We start from the raw sequence: 19,826 nt of genomic DNA on the forward strand, positions 1-19,826 counted from the left end.
TCTTTTTTTTACGAAAAAAGCCTTACTATACTATGTCGTTTTTTTTCACGAAAAAAGCCTTACTATACTGTCGTTTTTTACGGAAAAAAAGCCTTACTATACTATGTCGTTTTTTACGAAAAAAAAGCCTTACTATACTATGTCGTTTTTACGAAAAAAAGGCCTTACTATACTATGTCGTTTTTTACGAAAAAAAGCCTTACTATACTATGTCGTTTTTATGAGGAAAAAAAGCCTTACTATACTATGTCGTTTTTTACAAAAAAAGACTTACTATACGATGTCGTTTTTTTTAGGAAAAAAGCCTTACTATCCTATGTTTTTTTTAACGAAAAAAGCCTTACTATACTGTCGTTTTTTACGGAAAACAACTTACTATACTATGCCTTTTTTTTCGAAAAAAAGTTACTATACTATGTTATTTTTACGAAAAAAGCCTTACTCTACATGTTCGTTTTTCACGAAAAAAAGCCTTACTATACTATGTCGTTTTTACGAGAGAAAAAAGCCTTACTATACTATGTCGTTTTTTTTTTGGAAAAAGCCTTACTATACTATGTCGTTTTTACGAGAGAAAAAAGCCTTACTATACTATGTCGTTTTTTTTTGGAAAAAGCCTTACTATACTATGTCGTTTTTTTTTGGAAAAAGCTTACTATGCTATGTCGTTTTTTTACGAAAAAAAAGCCTTACTATACTATGTCGTTTTTACGAGAGAAAAAAGCCTTACTATACTATGTCGTTTTTTTTTAGGAAAAAGCCTTACTATACTATGTCGTTTTTTACGAAAAAAAAAGCCTTACTAAACTATGTCGTTTTTATGAGAAGAAAAGCCTTACTATACTGTCGTTTTTATGAGAAAAAAAGCCTTACTATACTATGTCGTTTAAAAAAAAAGCCTTACTATACTATGTCGCTTTTTTACGAGAAAAAAAGCCTTACTATACTATGTCCTTTTTTACAAAAAAAGCCTTACTATACTGTCGTTATTTTTAAAGCCTTAAATACTATGTCGTTTTTACGGGGGGGAAAGCCTTACTATACTATGTCGTTTTTTTACGAAAAAAAAGCCTTATTATACTATGTCGTTTTTACGAAAAAAGCCTTACTATACTGTCGTTTTTTTTAGGAAAAAAGCCTTAATATACTATGTCGTTTTTTTAGGAAAAAAGCCTTACTATACTATGTTGTTTTTTACAAAAAAGCCTCACTATACTGTCGTTTTTTTTTTTTTAAAAAAACCTTACTATACTATGTCATTTTTACGAAAAAAGCCTTACTATACTTTGTCATTTTTACGAAAAAAGCCTTACTATACTATGTCGTTTTTACGAGAGAAAAAAGCCTTACTATACTATGTCGTTTTTTTAGGAAAAAGCCTTACTATACTATGTCGTTTTTTTACTAAAAAGCCTTACTATAATCTGTTGTTTTTTTTTAAGAAAAAAGCCTTACTCTACTTGGTCGTTTTTTACGAAAAAAAGCCTTACTATTGTATGTCGTTTTTATGAGAAAAAAAGCCTTACTATACTATGTCGTTTAAAAAAAAGCCTTACTATACTGTCGTTTTTTACGGAAAACAACTTACTATACTATGCCTTTTTTTTACGAAAAAAAGCCTTACTATACTATGTTATTTTTACGAAAAAAGCCTTACTCTACATGTTCGTTTTTTACGAAAAAAAGCCTTACTATACTATGTCGTTTTTACGAGAGAAAAGAGCCTTACTATACTATGTCGTTTTTTGGGGGGAAAAAGCCTTACTATACTATGTCGTTTTTTTACGAAAAAAAAGCCTTACTATACTATGTCGTTTTTACGAGAGAAAAAAGCCTTACTATACTGTCGTTTTTTTTTAGGGAAAAAGCCTTACTATACTATGTCGTTTTTTACGAAAAAAAAAAGCCTTACTATACTATGTCGTTTTTATGAGAAAAAAAGCCTTACTATACTATGTCGTTTTTATGAGAAAAAAAGCCTTACTATACTATGTCGTTTAAAAAAAAAGCCTTACTATACTATGTCGCTTTTTTACGAAAAAAAAAAGCCTTACTATACTATGTCGCTTTTTTACAAAAAAAGCCTTACTATAATGTCGTTATTTTTAAAGCCTTAAATACTATGTCGTTTTTACGCGGGGGAAAGCCTTACTATACTATGTCGTTTTTTTATGAAAAAAAGCCTTATAATACTATGTCGTTTTTACGAAAAAAGCCTTACTATACTGTCGTTTTTTTTGGGAAAAAAGCCTTAATATACTATGTCGTTTTTTTAGGAAAAAAGCCTTACTATACTATGTTGTTTTTTACGAAAAAAGCCTTACTATACTGTCGTTTTTTTTTTTTTTAAAACCTTACTATACTATGTCATTTTTACGAAAAAAGCCTTACTATACTATGTCGTTTTTACGAGAGAAAAAAGCCTTACTATACTATGTCGTTTTTTTTAGGAAAAAGCCTTACTATACTATGTCGTTTTTTTACTAAAAAGCCTTACTATAATCTGTTAAAGAAAAAAGCCTTACTCTACTTGGTCGTTTTTTACGAAAAAAAGCCTTACTATAGTATGTCGTTTTTATGAGAAAAAAAAGCCTTACTATACTATGTCGTTTAAAAAAAAGCCTTACTATACTATGTCGTTAAAAAAAAAGCCTTACTATACTATGTCGTTTAAAAAAAAAGCCTTACTATACTATGTCGCTTTTTTACGAGAATAAAAGCCTTACTATACTATGTCGTTTTTTACAAAAAAAAAACTTACTATACTATGTCGTTTTATACAACAAAAGCCTGACTATACTATGTCATTTTTTAACGAAAAAAGCCTTACCATACTATGTCGTTTTTTACAAAAAAGCCTTAATATACTATGTAATTTTTTTTTTTTAGGAAAAAAGCCTTACTATACTATGTTGTTTTTTACGAAAAAAGCCTTACTATACTGTCGATTTTTACGGAAAAAAACTTACTATACTATGCCATTTTTTACGAAAAAAGCCTTACTATACTATGTCGTTTTTATGAGAAAAAAAGGCTTACTATACTATGTCGTTTTTATGAGAAAAAAAGCCTTACTATACTATGTCGTTTAAAAAAAACCTTACTATACTATGTCGTTTTTATGAGAAAAAAAGCCTTACTATACTATGTCGTTTAAAAAAAAGCCTTACTATACTATGTCGCTTTTTTACGAGAAAAAAAGCCTTACTATACTATGTCATTTTTTACGAAAAAAAGCCTTACTAAACTATGTCGTTTTTATGAGAAAAAAAGCCTTACTATACTATGTCGTTTTTATGAGAAAAAAAGCCTTACTATACTATGTCGCTTTTTTACGAGAGAAAAAAGCCTTACTATACTATGTCGTTTTTTTAGGAAAAAGCCTTACTATACTATGTCGTTTTTTTACTAAAAAGCCTTACTATAATCTGTTGTTTTTTTTTTAAGAAAAAAGCCTTACTCTACTTGGTCGTTTTTTACGAAAAAAAGCCTTACTATTGTATGTCGTTTTTATGAGAAAAAAAGCCTTACTATACTATGTCGTTTAAAAAAAAGCCTTACTATACTATGTCGTTTTTTACAAAAAAAGACTTACTATAGTATGTCGTTTTTTTTAGGAAAAAAGCCTTACTATCCTATGTTTTTTTTAACGAAAAAAGCCTTACTCTACATGTTCGTTTTTTACGAAAAAAAGCCTTACTATACTATGTCGTTTTTACGAGAGAAAAGAGCCTTACTATACTATGTCGTTTTTTGGGGGGAAAAAGCCTTACTATACTATGTCGTTTTTTTACGAAAAAAAAGCCTTACTATACTATGTCGTTTTTACGAGAGAAAAAAGCCTTACTATACTGTCGTTTTTTTTAGGGAAAAAGCCTTACTATACTATGTCGTTTTTTACGAAAAAAAAAAGCCTTACTATACTATGTCGTTTTTATGAGAAAAAAAGCCTTACTATACTATGTCGTTTTTATGAGGAAAAAAAGCCTTACTATACTATGTCGTTTAAAAAAAAAGCCTTACTATACTATGTCGCTTTTTTACGAAAAAAAAAAAGCCTTACTATACTATGTCGTTTTTACGAGAGAAAAAAGCCTTACTATACTATGTCGTTTTTTTTAGGAAAAAGCCTTACTATACTATGTCGTTTTTTTTAGGAAAAAGCCTTACTATACTATGTCGTTTTTTTACTAAAAAGCCTTACTATAATCTGTTAAAGAAAAAAGCCTTACTCTACTTGGTCGTTTTTTACGAAAAAAAGCCTTACTATAGTATGTCGTTTTTATGAGAAAAAAAAGCCTTACTATACTATGTCGTTTAAAAAAAAGCCTTACTATACTATGTCGTTAAAAAAAAAGCCTTACTATACTATGTTGTTTAAAAAAAAAGCCTTACTATACTAGGTCGCTTTTTTACGAGAATAAAAGCCTTACTATACTATGTCGTTTTTTACAAAAAAAACTTACTATACTATGTCGTTTTTTACAACAAAAGCCTTACTATACTATGTCATTTTTTAACGAAAAAAGCCTTACCATACTATGTCGTTTTTTACAAAAAAGCCTTAATATACTATGTCATTTTTTTTTTTAGGAAAAAAGCCTTACTATACTATGTTGTTTTTTACGAAAAAAGCCTTACTATACTGTCGTTTTTTACGGAAAAAAACTTACTATACTATGCCATTTTTTACGAAAAAAGCCTTACTATACTATGTCGTTTTTATGAGAAAAAAAGGCTTACTATACTATGTCGTTTTTATGAGAAAAAAAGCCTTACTATACTATGTCGTTTAAAAAAAACCTTATTATACTATGTCGTTTTTATGAGAAAAAAAGCCTTACTATACTATGTCGTTTAAAAAAAAGCCTTACTATACTATGTCGCTTTTTTACGAGAAAAAAAGCCTTAATATACTATGTCGTTTTTTACGAAAAAAAGCCTTACTAAACTATGTCGTTTTTATGAGAAAAAAAGCCTTACTATACTATGTCGTTTTTATGAGAAAAAAAGCCTTACTATACTATGTCGTTTAAAAAAAAAGCCTTACTATACTATGTCGCTTTTTTACGAGAAAAAAATCCTTACTATACTATGTCCCTTTTTTACAAAAAAAGCCTTACTATACTGTCGTTATTTTTAAAGCCTTAAATACTATGTCGTTTTTACGGGGGGGAAAGCCTTACTATACTATGTCGTTTTTTTACGAAAAAAAAAGCCTTATTATACTATGTCGTTTTCACGAAAAAAGCCTTACTATACTGTCGTTTTTTTTAGGAAAAAAGCCTTAATATACTATGTCGTTTTTTTAGGAAAAAAGCCTTACTATACTATGTCATTTTTACGAAAAAAGCCTTACTATACTATGTCATTTTTACAAAAAAAGCCTTACTATACTGTCGTTTTTCTTTAAAAAAACCTTACTATACTATGTCATTTTTACGAAAAAAGCCTTACTATACTATGTCATTTTTACGAAAAAAGCCTTACTATACTATGTCGTTTTTACGAGACAAAAAAGCCTTACTATACTATGTCGTTTTTTTAGGAAAAAGCCTTACTATACTATGTCGTTTTTTTACTAAAAAGCCTTGCTATAATCTGTTGTTTTTTTTAAAGAAAAAAGCCTTACTCTACTTGGTCGTTTTTTACGAAAAAAAGCCTTACTATAGTATGTCGTTTTTATGAGAAAAAAGCCTTACTATACTATGTCGTTTTTACGAGAGAAAAAAGCCTTACTATACTATGTCGTTTTTTTTTTTAGGAAAAAGCCTTACTATACTATGTCGTTTTTTACGAAAAAAAAGCCTTACTATACTATGTCGTTTTTACGAAAAAAAAAGCCTTACTATACTATGTCGTTTTTATGAGAAAAAAAGCCTTACTATACTATGTCGTTTTTATGAGAAAAAAAGCCTTACTATACTGTCGTTAAAAAAAAAGCCTTACTATACTGTCGTTAAAAAAAAAGCCTTACTATACTATGTCGCTTTTTTACGAGAAAAAAAGCCTTACTATACTATGTCGCTTTTTTACAAAAAAAGCCATACTATACTGTCGTTATTTTTAAAGCCTTAAATACTATGTCGTTTTTACGGGGGGGAAAACCTTACTATACTATGTCGTTTTTTTACGAAAAAAAGCCTTATTATACTATGTCGTTTTTACGAGAGAAAAAAGCCTTACTATACTGTCGTTTTTTTTAGGAAAAAAGCCTTAATATACTATGTCGTTTATTTTTAAGAAAAAAGCCTTACTATACTATGTCGTTTTTTTTAAAGAAAAAAGCCTTACTATACTATGTCGTTTTTTTAAAAGAAAAAAAGCCTTACTATACTATGTCTTTTATTTTTAAGAAAAAAAGCCTTACTATACTATGTCGTTTTTTACGAAAAAAAACCTTACTATACCATGTCGTTTTTACGAGAGAAAAAAGCCTTACTATACTATGTCTTTTTTTTTACGAAAAAAGCCTTACTATACTATGTCGTTTTTTTTACGAAAAAAGCCTTACTATACTGTCGTTTTTTACGGAAAAAAAGCCTTACTATACTATGTCGTTTTTACGAGAGAAAAAAGCCTTACTATACTATGTCGTTTTCTTTAGGAAAAAGCCTTACTATACTATGTCGTTTTTTACGAAAAAAAAGCCTTACTATACTATGTCGTTTTTACGAAAAAAAAAGCCTTACTATACTATGTCGTTTTTTACGAAAAAAAGCCTTACTATACTATGTCGTTTTTATGAGGAAAAAAAGCCTTACTATACTATGTCGTTTAAAAAAAAGCCTTACTATACTATGTCGCTTTTTTACGAGAAAAAAAGCCTTACTATACTATGTCGCTTTTTTACAAAAAAAGCCATACTATGCTGTCGTTATTTTTAAAGCCTTAAATACTATGTCGTTTTTACGGGGGGGAAAGCCTTACTATACTATGTCGTTTTTTTTACGAAAAAAAGCCTTATTATACTATGTCGTTTTCACGAAAAAAGCCTTACTATACTGTCGTTTTTTTTAGGAAAAAAGCCTTAATATACTATGTCGTTTATTTTTAAGAAAAAAGCCTTACTATACTATGTCGTTTTTTTTAAAGAAAAAAGCCTTACTATACTATGTCGTTTTTTTAAAAGAAAAAAAGCCTTACTATACTATGTCTTTTATTTTTAAGAAAAAAAGCCTTACTATACTATGTCGTTTTTTACGAAAAAAAACCTTACTATACCATGTCGTTTTTACGAGAGAAAAAAGCCTTACTATACTATGTCTTTTTTTTTACGAAAAAAGCCTTACTATACTATGTCGTTTTTTTTACGAAAAAAGCCTTACTATACTGTCGTTTTTTACGGAAAAAAAGCCTTACTATACTATGTCGTTTTTACGAGAGAAAAAAGCCTTACTATACTATGTCGTTTTTTTTAGGAAAAAGCCTTACTATACTATGTTTTTTTTAACGAAAAAAGCCTTACTATACTGTCGTTTTTTACGGAAAACAACTTACTATACTATGCCTTTTTTTACGAAAAAAAGCCTTACTATACTATGTTATTTTTACGAAAAAAGCCTTACTCTACATGTTCGTTTTTCATGAAAAAAAGCCTTACTATACTATGTCGTTTTTACGAGAGAAAAAAGCCTTACTATACTATGTCGTTTTTTTTTGGAAAAAGCCTTACTATACTATGTCGTTTTTACGAGAGAAAAAAGCCTTACTATACTATGTCGTTTTTTTTGGGAAAAAGCCTTACTATACTATGTCGTTTTTTTACGAAAAAAAAGCCTTACTATACTATGTCGTTTTTACGAGAGAAAAAAGCCTTACTATACTATGTCGTTTTTTTTTAGGAAAAAGCCTTACTATACTATGTCGTTTTTTACGAAAAAAAAAGCCTTACTAAACTATGTCGTTTTTATGAGAAGAAAAGCCTTACTATACTATGTCGTTTTTATGAGAAAAAAAGCCTTACTATACTATGTCGTTTAAAAAAAAAGCCTTACTATACTATGTCGCTTTTTTACGAGAAAAAAAGCCTTACTATACTATGTCCTTTTTTACAAAAAAAGCCTTACTATACTGTCGTTATTTTTAAAGCCTTAAATACTATGTCGTTTTTACGGGGGGGAAAGCCTTACTATACTATGTCGTTTTTTTACGAAAAAAAAAGCCTTATTATACTATGTCGTTTTTACGAAAAAAGCCTTACTATACTGTTGTTTTTTTTAGGAAAAAAGCCTTAATATACTATGTCGTTTTTTTAGGAAAAAAGCCTTACTATACTATGTTGTTTTTTACGAAAAAAGCCTCACTATACTGTCGGTTTTTTTTTTTTAAAAACCTTACTATACTATGTCATTTTTACGGAAAAAGCCTTACTATACTGTCATTTTTACGAAAAAAGCCTTACTATACTATGTCGTTTTTACGAGAGAAAAAAGCCTTACTATACTATGTCGTTTTTTTAGGAAAAAGCCTTACTATACTATGTCGTTTTTTTACTAAAAAGCCTTACTATAATCTGTTGTTTTTTTTAGAAAGAAAAAAAGAAAAAAGCCTTACTCTACTTGGTCGTTTTTTACGAAAAAAAGCCTTACTATTGTATGTCGTTTTTATGAGAAAAAAAGCCTTACTATACTGTCGTTTAAAAAAAGCCTTACTATACTATGCCGTTTTTTTACAAAAAAAGACTTACTATACTATGTCGTTTTTTTTAGGAAAAAAGCCTTACTATCCTGTTTTTTTTTACGAAAAAAGCCTTACTATACTGTCGTTTTTTACGGAAAACAACTTACTATACTATGCCTTTTTTTATGAAAAAAAGCCTTACTATACATGTTCGTTTTTTACGAAAAAAAGCCTTACTATACTATGTCGTTTTTACGAGAGAAAAGAGCCTTACTATACTATGTCGTTTTTTTGGGGGAAAAAGCCTTACTATACTATGTCGTTTTTTTACGAAAAAAAAGCCTTACTATACTATGTCGTTTTTACGAGAGAAAAAAGCCTTACTATGCTATGTCGTTTTTTTTAGGGAAAAAGCCTTACTATACTATGTCGTTTTTTTTAGGGAAAAAGCCTTACTATACTATGTCGTTTTTATGAGAAAAAAAGCCTTACTATACTATGTCGTTTTTATGAGAAAAATAGCCTTACTATACTATGTCGTTTAAAAAAAAAGCCTTACTATACTATGTCGCTTTTTTACGAAAAAAAAAGCCTTACTATACTATGTCGCTTTTTTACAAAAAAAGCCTTACTATACTGTCGTTATTTTTAAAGCCTTAAATACTATGTCGTTTTTACGGGGGGGGAAAGCCTTACTATACTATGTCGTTTTTTTATGAAAAAAAGCCTTATAATACTATTTCGTTTTTACGAAAAAAGCCTTACTATACTGTCGTTTTTTTTTGGAAAAAAGCCTTAATATACTATGTCGTTTTTTTAGGAAAAAAGCCTTACTATACTATGTTGTTTTTTACGAAAAAAGCCTTACTATACTGTCGTTTTTTTTTTTTAAAACCTTACTATACTATGTCATTTTTACGAAAAAAGCCTTACTATACTATGTCATTTTTACGAAAAAAGCCTTACTATACTATGTCGTTTTTACAAGAGAAAAAAGCCTTACTATACTATGTCGTTTTTTTTAGGAAAAAGCCTTACTATACTATGTCGTTTTTTTACTAAAAAGCCTTACTATAATCTGTTAAAGAAAAAAGCCTTAATCTACTTGGTCGTTTTTTACGAAAAAAAAGCCTTACTATAGTATGTCGTTTTTATGAGAAAAAAAAGCCTTACTATACTATGTCGTTTAAAAAAAAGCCTTACTATACTATGTCGTTAAAAAAAAAGCCTTACTATACTATGTCGTTAAAAAAAAAGCCTTACTATACTATGTCGTTTAAAAAAAAAAGCCTTACTATACTATGTCGCTTTTTTACGAGAATAAAAGCCTTACTATACTATGTTGTTTTTTACAAAAAAAACCTTACTATACTATGTCGTTTTTTACAACAAAAGCCTTACTATACTATGTCATTTTTTAACGAAAAAAGCCTTACCATACTATGTCGTTTTTTACAAAAAAGCCTTAATATACTATGTCGGTTTTTTTTTTAGGAAAAAAGCCTTACTATACTATGTTGTTTTTTACGAAAAAAGTCTTACTATACTGTCGTTTTTTACGGAAAAAAACTTACTATACTATGCCATTTTTTACGAAAAAAGCCTTACTATACTATGTCGTTTTTATGAGAAAAAAAGCCTTACTATACTATGTCGTTTTTTATGAGAAAAAAAGCCTTACTATACTATATCGTTTAAAAAAAAAAGCCTTACTATACAGACACTCCTCAACTTACGAACGCAATTGGTTCCGAGCGATTGTTCATAAGTTGAATTTGTTTGTAAGTTGATTTAGTGCTATATTTTGTATTATAATTTATGTTTAAGGCCTATATAAGTATATTGAAGGTTTATATAAGTGCATTTGTATGTTTAAGGCTTGTATAAGTAACACGCATTGGTTTGTACTGAAAAAAATTTTTTTTAATAAAATGGAGAGAATATGTACAGTACTGTAGAGAGAGAGATAGATTTATGTATTAGAAACTGGCCAAAAGAAGCGACCTAATGACGATTGCACAGTTTTCTTCTTTTTTTCATCATAAATGATGCAGTAGCACTGTATGGCATCATTCAATTGATTTGCAAACTTTGTGCAATGTTCAATATTTGGGTCCTGCTGCTCGATCTTTCTGTTTATAAATGGTACTGAATGTGCAACGCTCACCACTTTCTGACGCGCATCAAGCTTCGTTATTATTGCCACTCGTTTCAAATGAAATGGCTTGCCTCTTCCTTGCAACTCCCTCAATAGAAGCCTTTAGCTTTTTACCAACCATATTCAATATTGGATGCATGAGAAATTTAATGATACAAATGAAAAAGGTTCTTTGCACACTGGAGATACATTCACGCACTTCCGCATTGCAACGAAGAAGGTAGATGCTGGGTGAGCTGAGCTCTCACAGCGCCAGGCGTCGGTATTAGCGGCGGAAAGAAGTACTACTCCGAAAAAGACGCGAAATACAAAATTGGACTTGCGAACATTTTTGGACTTAAACGCAATTTGCAGACATGTTCGTATGTACCGTTGTTCGTAAGTTGAATGTTCGTAAGTAGGGGAGCGTCTGTACTATGTCGCTTTTTTACGAGAAAAAAAGCCTCACTATACTATGTTGTTTTTTTACAAAAAAAGCCTTACTATACTATGTCGTTTTTATGAGGAAAAAAAGCCTTACTATACTATATTGTTTAAAAAAAAAGCCTTACTATACTATGTCGCTTTTTTACGAGAAAAAAAGCCTCACTATACTATGTTGTTTTTTTACAAAAAAAGCCTTACTATACTGTCGTTATTTTTTAAAGCCTTAAATACTATGTAGTTTTTACAGAAAAAAAAGCCTTACTATACTATGTCGTTTTTTACGAAAAAAAGCCTTATTATACTATGTCGTTTTTACGAAAAAAGCCGTACTATACCATGTCGGTTTTTTTTAGGAAAAAAGCCTTACTATATTATGTTGTTTTTTACGAAAAAAGCCTTACTATACTGTGGTTAAAAAAAAAAAAAAAAAAAGAACTTACTATGCTATGTCATTTTTACGAAAAAAGCCTTACTATACTATGTCGTTTTTTACTAAAAAGCCTTACTATACTCTGTTGTTTTTTAAGAAAAAAGCCTTACTCTACATCAGAGGTCTCCAAACCGGTCCTGGAGGGTCGCTGTGGGTGCAGGTTTTTGTTCCAACCGATCCAACACAAACAGTTTAACCAACGAGGTTTCTGCTGAAAAAAGAAGCACCTGACTGCAATCCATTGATTGCACTCCTAGGATACCAGATTGGTGGAAACGTTTCCTCTTATCGGTTGGAACGAAAACCTGCACCCACTGCGGCCCTTTCTGGAATAGTTTGGGGACCACTGCTCTACATGGTCGTTTTTTACGAAAAAAAGCCTCGCTATACTATGTCGTTTTTTTAGGAAAAAAGCCTTATTATACAATGTCGTTTTTAAAGAAAAAAGCCTTACTATACTATGTCGTTTTTTACCTGCACGGCGTAGCCGATGGTGAGGGCGTTCCTCGGTGAGATCACGATGGGCACCGCGTCCTGCGCACGGAACTCCATGACAGCCGCCAGCACGTCTTCCACGTCTTGTTGAGCTGTTTCCATGAATTTCAATTATTTTCTATAGTATTTTTCCCACAACCCTATCTTTTTTTGGGTGAGTGACGCGATGAATTCCCTCAAAATCAAGAGGCAGTGGCGCAAAAATATCCCCAAAGCAACAGAAAATGGGGTATCGATAAAGTTTGTTCTAAACCAAAACGTTTGAAGAATTGAGTCAATTCAGTTTCCCTGCCACAAGATGGCCGTTCAGACATAGGCTCGATCATCATCATGAAATCATCAAATGCCTAATTGTCATCATACACAGCAGCGTATGACCAAAATGGTGGTGCTACTCCACAAAGTGCGCTTTCCCGGCAAAAGACCAAAAATAAGTAATATAAAAATATAAGAATCAAATCCTGGCGACTGTAGAAAAAGTTTGCCTGGCAGATGTTAGCAAACAACGACAAGACTGAGGAAACAAAACACCAAACTGGAGAGCAAGAGCCAGCTGCTCCCATGCGCGCCGCCATCTTGGATCACTTACTTGGTTTGAAGAATGGAGTCAATTCAGAGTGCCTGTCCTAAGATGGCCACCAGTCACTTACACCAACGACAGGGCCTCAAGACTCCTAGTTGGCACGTACCCGTGGAGCACGCTGAAAGAGAGCAAACACGGGTGGAATGAGCTGAGCTTGCGATTGGACGACGGCATCTCGGATGAACGTGAACAGCTCCGTCACTCCTGCAGGACAAACAAAACACTGTCCGATTAGGATGATTAGAAATTGGCCATTTTCTTTCAAGTCCGCTTCACTATGTCATTTTTTAAGAAAAAATCCTTACTATACTATGTCGATTTTTTAAGAAAAAAGCCTTATTATTCTATGTCGGTTTTTTTAAAGAAAAAAGCCTTACTATAATATGTCCTTTTTTTCAATAAAAAAAGCCTTACTATACATGGTCTTTTTTTCAATAAAAAAGCCTTACTATACTATGTCGTTTTTTAAGAAAAAAGCCATACTCTACTATGTCGTTTTTCAAGAACAAAAGCCTTACTATACTATGTTGTTTTTTAAGAAAACAGCCTTGCTATACTGTCGTTTTTTACGAAAAAAAAGCCTTACTATACTATGTCATTTTTTAAGAAAAAAAGCCTTACGATACTATTTCATTTTTTAAGAAGAATAGCCTTACTCTACTATGTAATTTTTTAAAGTCATTTTTTAAAGAAAAAAAGCCTTACTATACTATGTCGTTTTTTTTAAAGAAAAAAAGCCTTACTATACTATGTCGTTTATTTTTAAGAAAAAAGCCTTACTATACTATGTCGTTTATTTTTAAGAAAAAAGCCTTACTATACTATGTCGTTTTTTTTTAAAGAAAAAAGCCTTACTATACTATGTCGTTTTTTAAAAGAAAAAAAGCTTTACTTTACTATGTCGTTTTTTAAAAAAAAAGCCTTACTATACTATGTCGTTTTTTAAGAAAAAAAGCCTTACTATAGTCGTTTTTTAAGAAAAAAGCCTTACTATACTATGTAGTTTTTTTAAAGCCTTACTATACTATGTCATTTTTTAAATGTCGTTTTTTACCAAAATAAAGCCTTACTATATATACTGTTGTTTTTTAAGAAAAAAAGCCTCACTTTACTATGTAGTTTTTTTAAGAAAAAAAGCTTTACTATCTATGTTGTTTTTACAAGAAAAAAAGCCTTATTATACTGTCATTTTTTAAAGAAAAAAAAGCCTTACTATACTATGTAGTTTTTTTAAAGCCTTACTATACTATGTCATTTTTTAAATGTCGTTTTTTACCAAAATAAAGCCTTATTATATATAACCCCTTCACCATTCCCGGTGACGTGACTGCGTCTGCGTCGGGCACCATGTCCGTGGAGCTTCGAGCCCCCTTAAATGTTAACATCACACTGGAGAAGGAAGTGATGGGTTTTTGGGTGAAAATCCCATGTTTGTTGGACCTGGGAAGTTGTCACTACCCCGACATCTGTAACATTTTGAATCAGATGATTCCACCCGGACAGGACTGCCCAGAACCGCTACACACATATGGTCTGCCTTGTCGCTGTCCCTTTAAGAGCGGCTCATATGCGCTCCCACAGTCCAACTTCTTTCTCCCCTTCGTGGATGTTCCATCTTGGCTTAGTTAGTCTGTTGTTTTTTTTAAAAGCCTTACTATACAATGTCGTTTTTTTTAAAGGCTTACTATATGTCGTTTTTTTTTTTTTTAAAAAGCCTTACTATCTATGTTGTTTTTTAAGAAAAAAAAGCCTCACTATACTATGTCATTTTTTAAAGAAAAAAAGCCTTACTGCACTATGTCACTTTTTAAGAAAAAAAGCCTTACTATACTATGTTGTTTTATTTAAAAAAAAACATTACTGTATTATGTCGTTTTTTTAAAGAAAAAAAGACTTACTATGTTATGTCGTTTTTTTTTTTAAAAAAAGACTTACTATATTATGTCGTTTTTTTTTTTTTTTAAAAGCCTTACTATACTATGTCGTTTTTTAAAAAAGCATTAATGTATGTCATTTTTTAAAAGAAAAAAGCCCTACTATATATACTATGTCGTTTTTTAAGAAAAAAAAGCCTTACTATACTATGTTGTTTTTTTTTTTTTTTAAAAGCCTTACTATTTTATGTCATTTTTTAAAGAAAAAAAGCCTTACTATACCTGGTCTTTTTTTTAAATGGCCTACTATACACGGTAATTTTTCAGTTACGACTTTTTTTGAGAGAATACCTTTCACTCGTATCTCAAAGTAAAAACCAGAGTTACAAATGTTCTGTAGAATACTTTAACTCCAATCTCAAAGCCAAAATATACTTGCATTAAAGGGCTTTTTGGGGAATAATTTTACTCATCTCAAATTAAAAACCTTGAGTTACAAGTTTTCCTGTTATTCAATTTCACTTGTATCTCACACATTGGCTGCCATTGACACCATTAGACATAAAAAGCTTAAATAAAAGTTCACGCATCGTTCATATAATGTATTACATTTTTACTAGTAGCACGTCACGGATTAGTAGAGACCACAACACTTTGTTCTTTCCATCTATTAGATAAAAAGTCGACACTTGAGGAAAATATTGATGACCCACCAAAAATATGAGCATGCCACTGTCCATAACCTTCACTGAAAAGTTCTAAAATACAATGGAACCTCTAAAGTCTCATTTGTTCTATTCTCTTGTGGATGAACGATATATCAATCAATCACTTGTACCGATAGTTGCGTTACCGTTCTAAATTTCAAGACTATTACTGATCTTTAGACTCCACAATAATTATCCCCAAACTAGCCTAGTGTCTAAGGAACCCAGTTGCGGGCCGCCAGGGCCTTCAAGGCCTTCTCTGCTGGCCTAAGAAATATCTGAATCATATATTATATTTTGTCCATCAATACTTATTATTCCAAATGGTCTTCAAACTAGCCTAGTGTCTAAGGAACCCAGTTGCGGGCCGCCAGGGCCTTCAAGGACTTCTCTGCTGCCCTAAGAAATATCTGAATCATATATTATATTTTGTCCATCAATACTTATTATTCCAAATGGTCTGTTAGCTTCCTTTCATTGCTTTTCCCCCTGGTTGCACTGCTTCCAGATGGGTGTCTTCATATTGAAGCATTTAACCAATCACATTTCAGCCATTATTTGTTGCCAGGATCAGAAATCTGCCTCAAAGCCTTCACAATCAGTTCTGCAGGCTTTGCTGCATTAAACAAGACTGTTGCTTTTAACCAATCAGATTTCGAGTTGGCAAACCCACAATGCTTTTTTGGAGGCATTGCCATTTTGCTGGCTGGGATACGTCATTGCTTTCACCAACTAAGATTGGCTAGCTATAGAGAGTAGGTGGGCCAAAGCCATAGTGAGGCAGCCAGAGATCGCAAATGGCCGACAAAGGGAAAAACAAATGGATTTGGTTGCAGATTTGCTCACAAAGCTATTTTCCAGACGGACTTTTCCAGAAAAAAAATGGACATTATTAAGAAAGGGCGGTCAACTCCGAAGCTAGCAAGTCTGTTTCAGCCGGGAAAAGAGTGTGTGCGCCAGTTTCAGTGCGCTAACTACAAAGAGCTACCAAACTGTATTTGGAGCAAACTGCACAAGCAAATATATTGTTGTGTTGATTTAAAGCCATTTTCAAGCGGACTATGTCAGAAACACGACAGGACAGGCTCAACTTTCAGCATTAGCTTCGATGCCGATAGAAAAGAAGGAGGAAAGAAAAGAGGATGGATATTGTGTACAGTTAAAAAGGATTTTTGGTGAGTAAAATATGGCTATATTCCTAAATAATATTTCAATTGTATGAGGTTATTATTGATGTCTTTTTATGTGTAGCAGCTGTAGCTGCTGTAGAGGTTTTATAGCCATAAAATAGTTTTGGAGGGTTGGATTGATTCCGATAGCAGAAGGCGCTACCCCAAAATGCACGGACCGCCACTGAAGGAACCCTAATATGCTTAAAAAAAAAATCAGTAGACAATCAAAAGGTTTTGGGAGTGAACTGGTAGGCGAGAAGGAGCAGGATTGGGATTCTATGTCACGGCCAGCACTTCAACTTCTTTCATAAAAATATGCATATACTTCCAAGTGCTTAAGATTTCACTAGTATATTGTGTGAAACTTTTAAAGGGCATCTCTAATACAACAAACATTGGCAGTGACAGACTATAGCAAATCTGAATGAAGCCATAAAAATGTGCAATATCTTAAAACAATTTAAATGCAAATACAAAGAAACAATCTTGGTCAACTATGAACAGTAAAGCTAATTTTACACTTGAAGACTCTTAGTTAGGGTGTTACTCTAAAATGAGTAAATATTATTGAAAATGTCATTTCCCAAATGAAAAAGTACATTAAGTTTACATATTAGTGTACCATTTTTTGTTTTGACCACTATCAAACCTTTTCAGCATTTAATTCAACTCTACAAGTATTTTCTTTTGGTTTTCTTCATTTTTTTTAAAAACAAGGTCGTACGTGTCTTGGTCGCTCCTTAAAATATCGTGAAATACCCCTACAAGTCGATACCGATTATTATCGAAGGGAATGTAAACAGTCAAGTGGATTTCTTTTAGTTAACACTTCTTAACTTTTTTACTGCTGTTTCACAGTTTCTTCCATTTTTTTTCATTTACCAAAAGTCAACACCTGTCAAGTCTTGCTTAATGTCTTTTCGCGGAGGGGTTTTTGTTCCTTAAGACTTTAGAGGTTCCACAATGCAGGCAAAAACTGACGATGTATAGTATGGTTTTTTTAAATTAAAAACTGACCTACTATACATAGTCCTTTTTTACGAAAAAAGCCTTACTATACAATAGTATAGTAAGGCATTTTTCTTTTAAAAACGACCATGTATATATAGTAAGGCCTTTTTTCTTTAAAAAATGATCATTTATCATGATCATGTTTTTTCATTAAAAACTGACCTACTATACATAGTCATTTTTTAAGAAAAAAAGCCTTACTATACATGGTCGTTTTTAAAAGAAAAATGCCTTACTATACATTGTAATTTTTAATGAAAAAAAGCCTTACTATACAATAGTATAGTAAGGCTTTTTTTCATAAAAATGACTGTATAGTAGGTCAGTATAGTAAGGCATTTTTCTTTTAAAAACGACCATGTATAGTAAGGCTTTTTTTCTTTAAAAAATTATCATTTATCATGATCATGTTTTTTTCATTAAAAACTGACCTACTATACATAGTCATTTTTTAAGAAAAAAAGCCTTACTATACATGGTCGTTTTTAAAAGAAAAATGCCTTACTATACATTGTAATTTTTAATGAAAAAAAGCCTTACTATACTATGTCGTTTTTTAAAGAAAATGCCTTATGTCGTTTTTTTTAAACAAGTAGACCGTCGTCCGTCGAGCTAGCGACACTTGGCCACGTGTCCGGAGAGGTGGTGCGATCGGGCGAACCTCCGCAGGCAGTTGGGGCACGAGAACGGCTTCTCGCCCGTGTGCGTTAGCATGTGCGTCTTCAAATGGCCCGAGAGGCGAAAGCTCTTGCCGCATTCCTGACATACGTACGGCCGCAGGTTGCTGTGACTGCGCCGGTGCTTGCCCAGGTCGCCGGAGGAGGCGTAGCGCCGCTGGCACTCGGGGCACTCGAAGGGTTTCTCCCCGGAGTGCGTGCGTTTGTGTTTGACCAGATCGCCCGACTGCGTGAAGCTCTTGTCACACTGGTCGCACTTGTAGGGCCGCTCGCCGGTGTGCGTGCGCTGATGGTTGCGCAGGTGTGCCAGGCGGATGAACTTGTTGCCGCACACGGTGCAGTGGTAGGGTCTCTCGCCGGTGTGTGTGCGCAGGTGGATCTTGAGCGCTCCCAAGTCGCTGATCTTGAGGCCGCAGTCGCTGCACTGGTGCGTTTTCTCGCCGCTGTGCAGCTTACTGTGGACGCGCAGGTTTTTGCGGGTGTTGAACCTCTTGGCGCACACCGCGCAGTGGAAGGGCTTCTCGCTGGAGTGCGTCCTCAGGTGGAGGTTCAAGCTGGCCTTGAGTCCAAATTCCTTGCCGCACTGGCCGCAGGAGAACTCCTTCTTGGCCGAGTGCGTGGTGAGGTGGCACTTGAGCTGGTGCCCTCTCTGGAAGGCCTTCCCGCACACTTGGCACTTGTGCGGCTTCTCCCCCGTGTGGATCAGGGCGTGCTGGCGCCAGCTGCTGCGCTCCACGAAGCGCCGGCCGCAGTCCTTGCACACGAATGGCCGGTCCCCAGTGTGCGTGCGCATGTGGTCCTCCAGGCTCTGGGGCGTGCGCAGCTTCTTGCCGCACTCGGGGCACTGGACGCCCACGTCCAGACAGATGGGCTCCTCCTCGGATTGGCCGTCGGGGGCGTGGCACAGGTGAGGTCCTTGTCCCCAGGTGGCCTTAAAGCTCTTGCCGCAGTCCTGGCAGCACAGGTGACCCGCTCGGGTGACCACCGACATGTTGTGCCAGCGCTGGCAATGGTTCTTCAGGTTCTTCAAGTACTGGAAACTGCGCGCGCAAGTCGGGCAGGGGTGAAGCCGGCGGGGCGGCGCTGAGGGGTGGGCCTCTTTAACGTGGACCCGCAGGTAGACTTTGGAGCCGAAGGCGACGCCGCAGTTGGTGCAGACGTGCTCTGGCACGAGGTTTCGGTCGCGGTCGGAGAAGCATTTCTTGAGCTCGGCCAGGTATTCCTTCTGGTGGACCCACTTGACGTGCTTCTCCAGGAAGTCCAGGTTGGTGAATGAGACGTCGCAGTGAGGACAGGGGAAAAAGTCTGATGATGACTCTAGTAAGAGAAAAGCCACAATTATACTTGGCAAGCGGTTCAGAAAATGAGAGATTGTTGGATTTTCTCTTTTCTGGATTAAAAGCATTGTTGGGGTTATTCTCGGATATTATTATATATCATTATATGTATTTGAGCTTTATTGAAATTTGGGACCGAGCAAGCTCGATGGCAGCTGGCTCCGAGGACATTTAATTGTTTTTAGGACTATTGACCTGACAGATCACCAAGTTCCGGGCCAAGGACTGTTGATATGAGTTCGCAATGAAGATCTGTGAAGGACTCTTAAATTGCTTTGACTTGGATTCCGGCAGATGGCGATAATCGAATCAACTTCCGAAAATACTCGCATAA

At 33.6% G+C, this 19,826-nt stretch overlaps 1 protein-coding gene across 4 annotated transcripts in view; it reads right to left on the reverse strand.

Annotated features, from left to right (window-relative positions):
* The window catches only part of LOC144072617 (uncharacterized), a 33,662-nt gene that overhangs the window by 12,034 nt on the left and 1,802 nt on the right, over positions 1 to 19,826 (reverse strand). The window contains exons 2-4 of one of the 4 annotated variants that reach the window (XR_013299860.1): positions 18,140 to 19,472; positions 12,721 to 12,832; positions 12,004 to 12,223 (exon numbers count right to left, since the gene is read on the reverse strand). Coding sequence is in view for 2 of the 4 variants with exons in the window: in XM_077597739.1 (XP_077453865.1) it covers positions 12,778 to 12,832; positions 18,140 to 19,472 (1,388 nt within the window). In the remaining 2 variants the exon portion in view is untranslated. Of the gene's footprint in view, positions 1 to 11,996; positions 12,833 to 17,973; positions 19,473 to 19,826 lie in introns of those variants that run through there. The other 3 variants (XR_013299861.1, XM_077597739.1, XM_077597740.1) reach the window with 3 other exon arrangements.

The sequence above is a fragment of the Stigmatopora argus genome, chromosome 4 (genome assembly GCF_051989625.1).
Source record: "Stigmatopora argus isolate UIUO_Sarg chromosome 4, RoL_Sarg_1.0, whole genome shotgun sequence".
Lineage (NCBI taxonomy): Eukaryota > Metazoa > Chordata > Actinopteri > Syngnathiformes > Syngnathidae > Stigmatopora > Stigmatopora argus.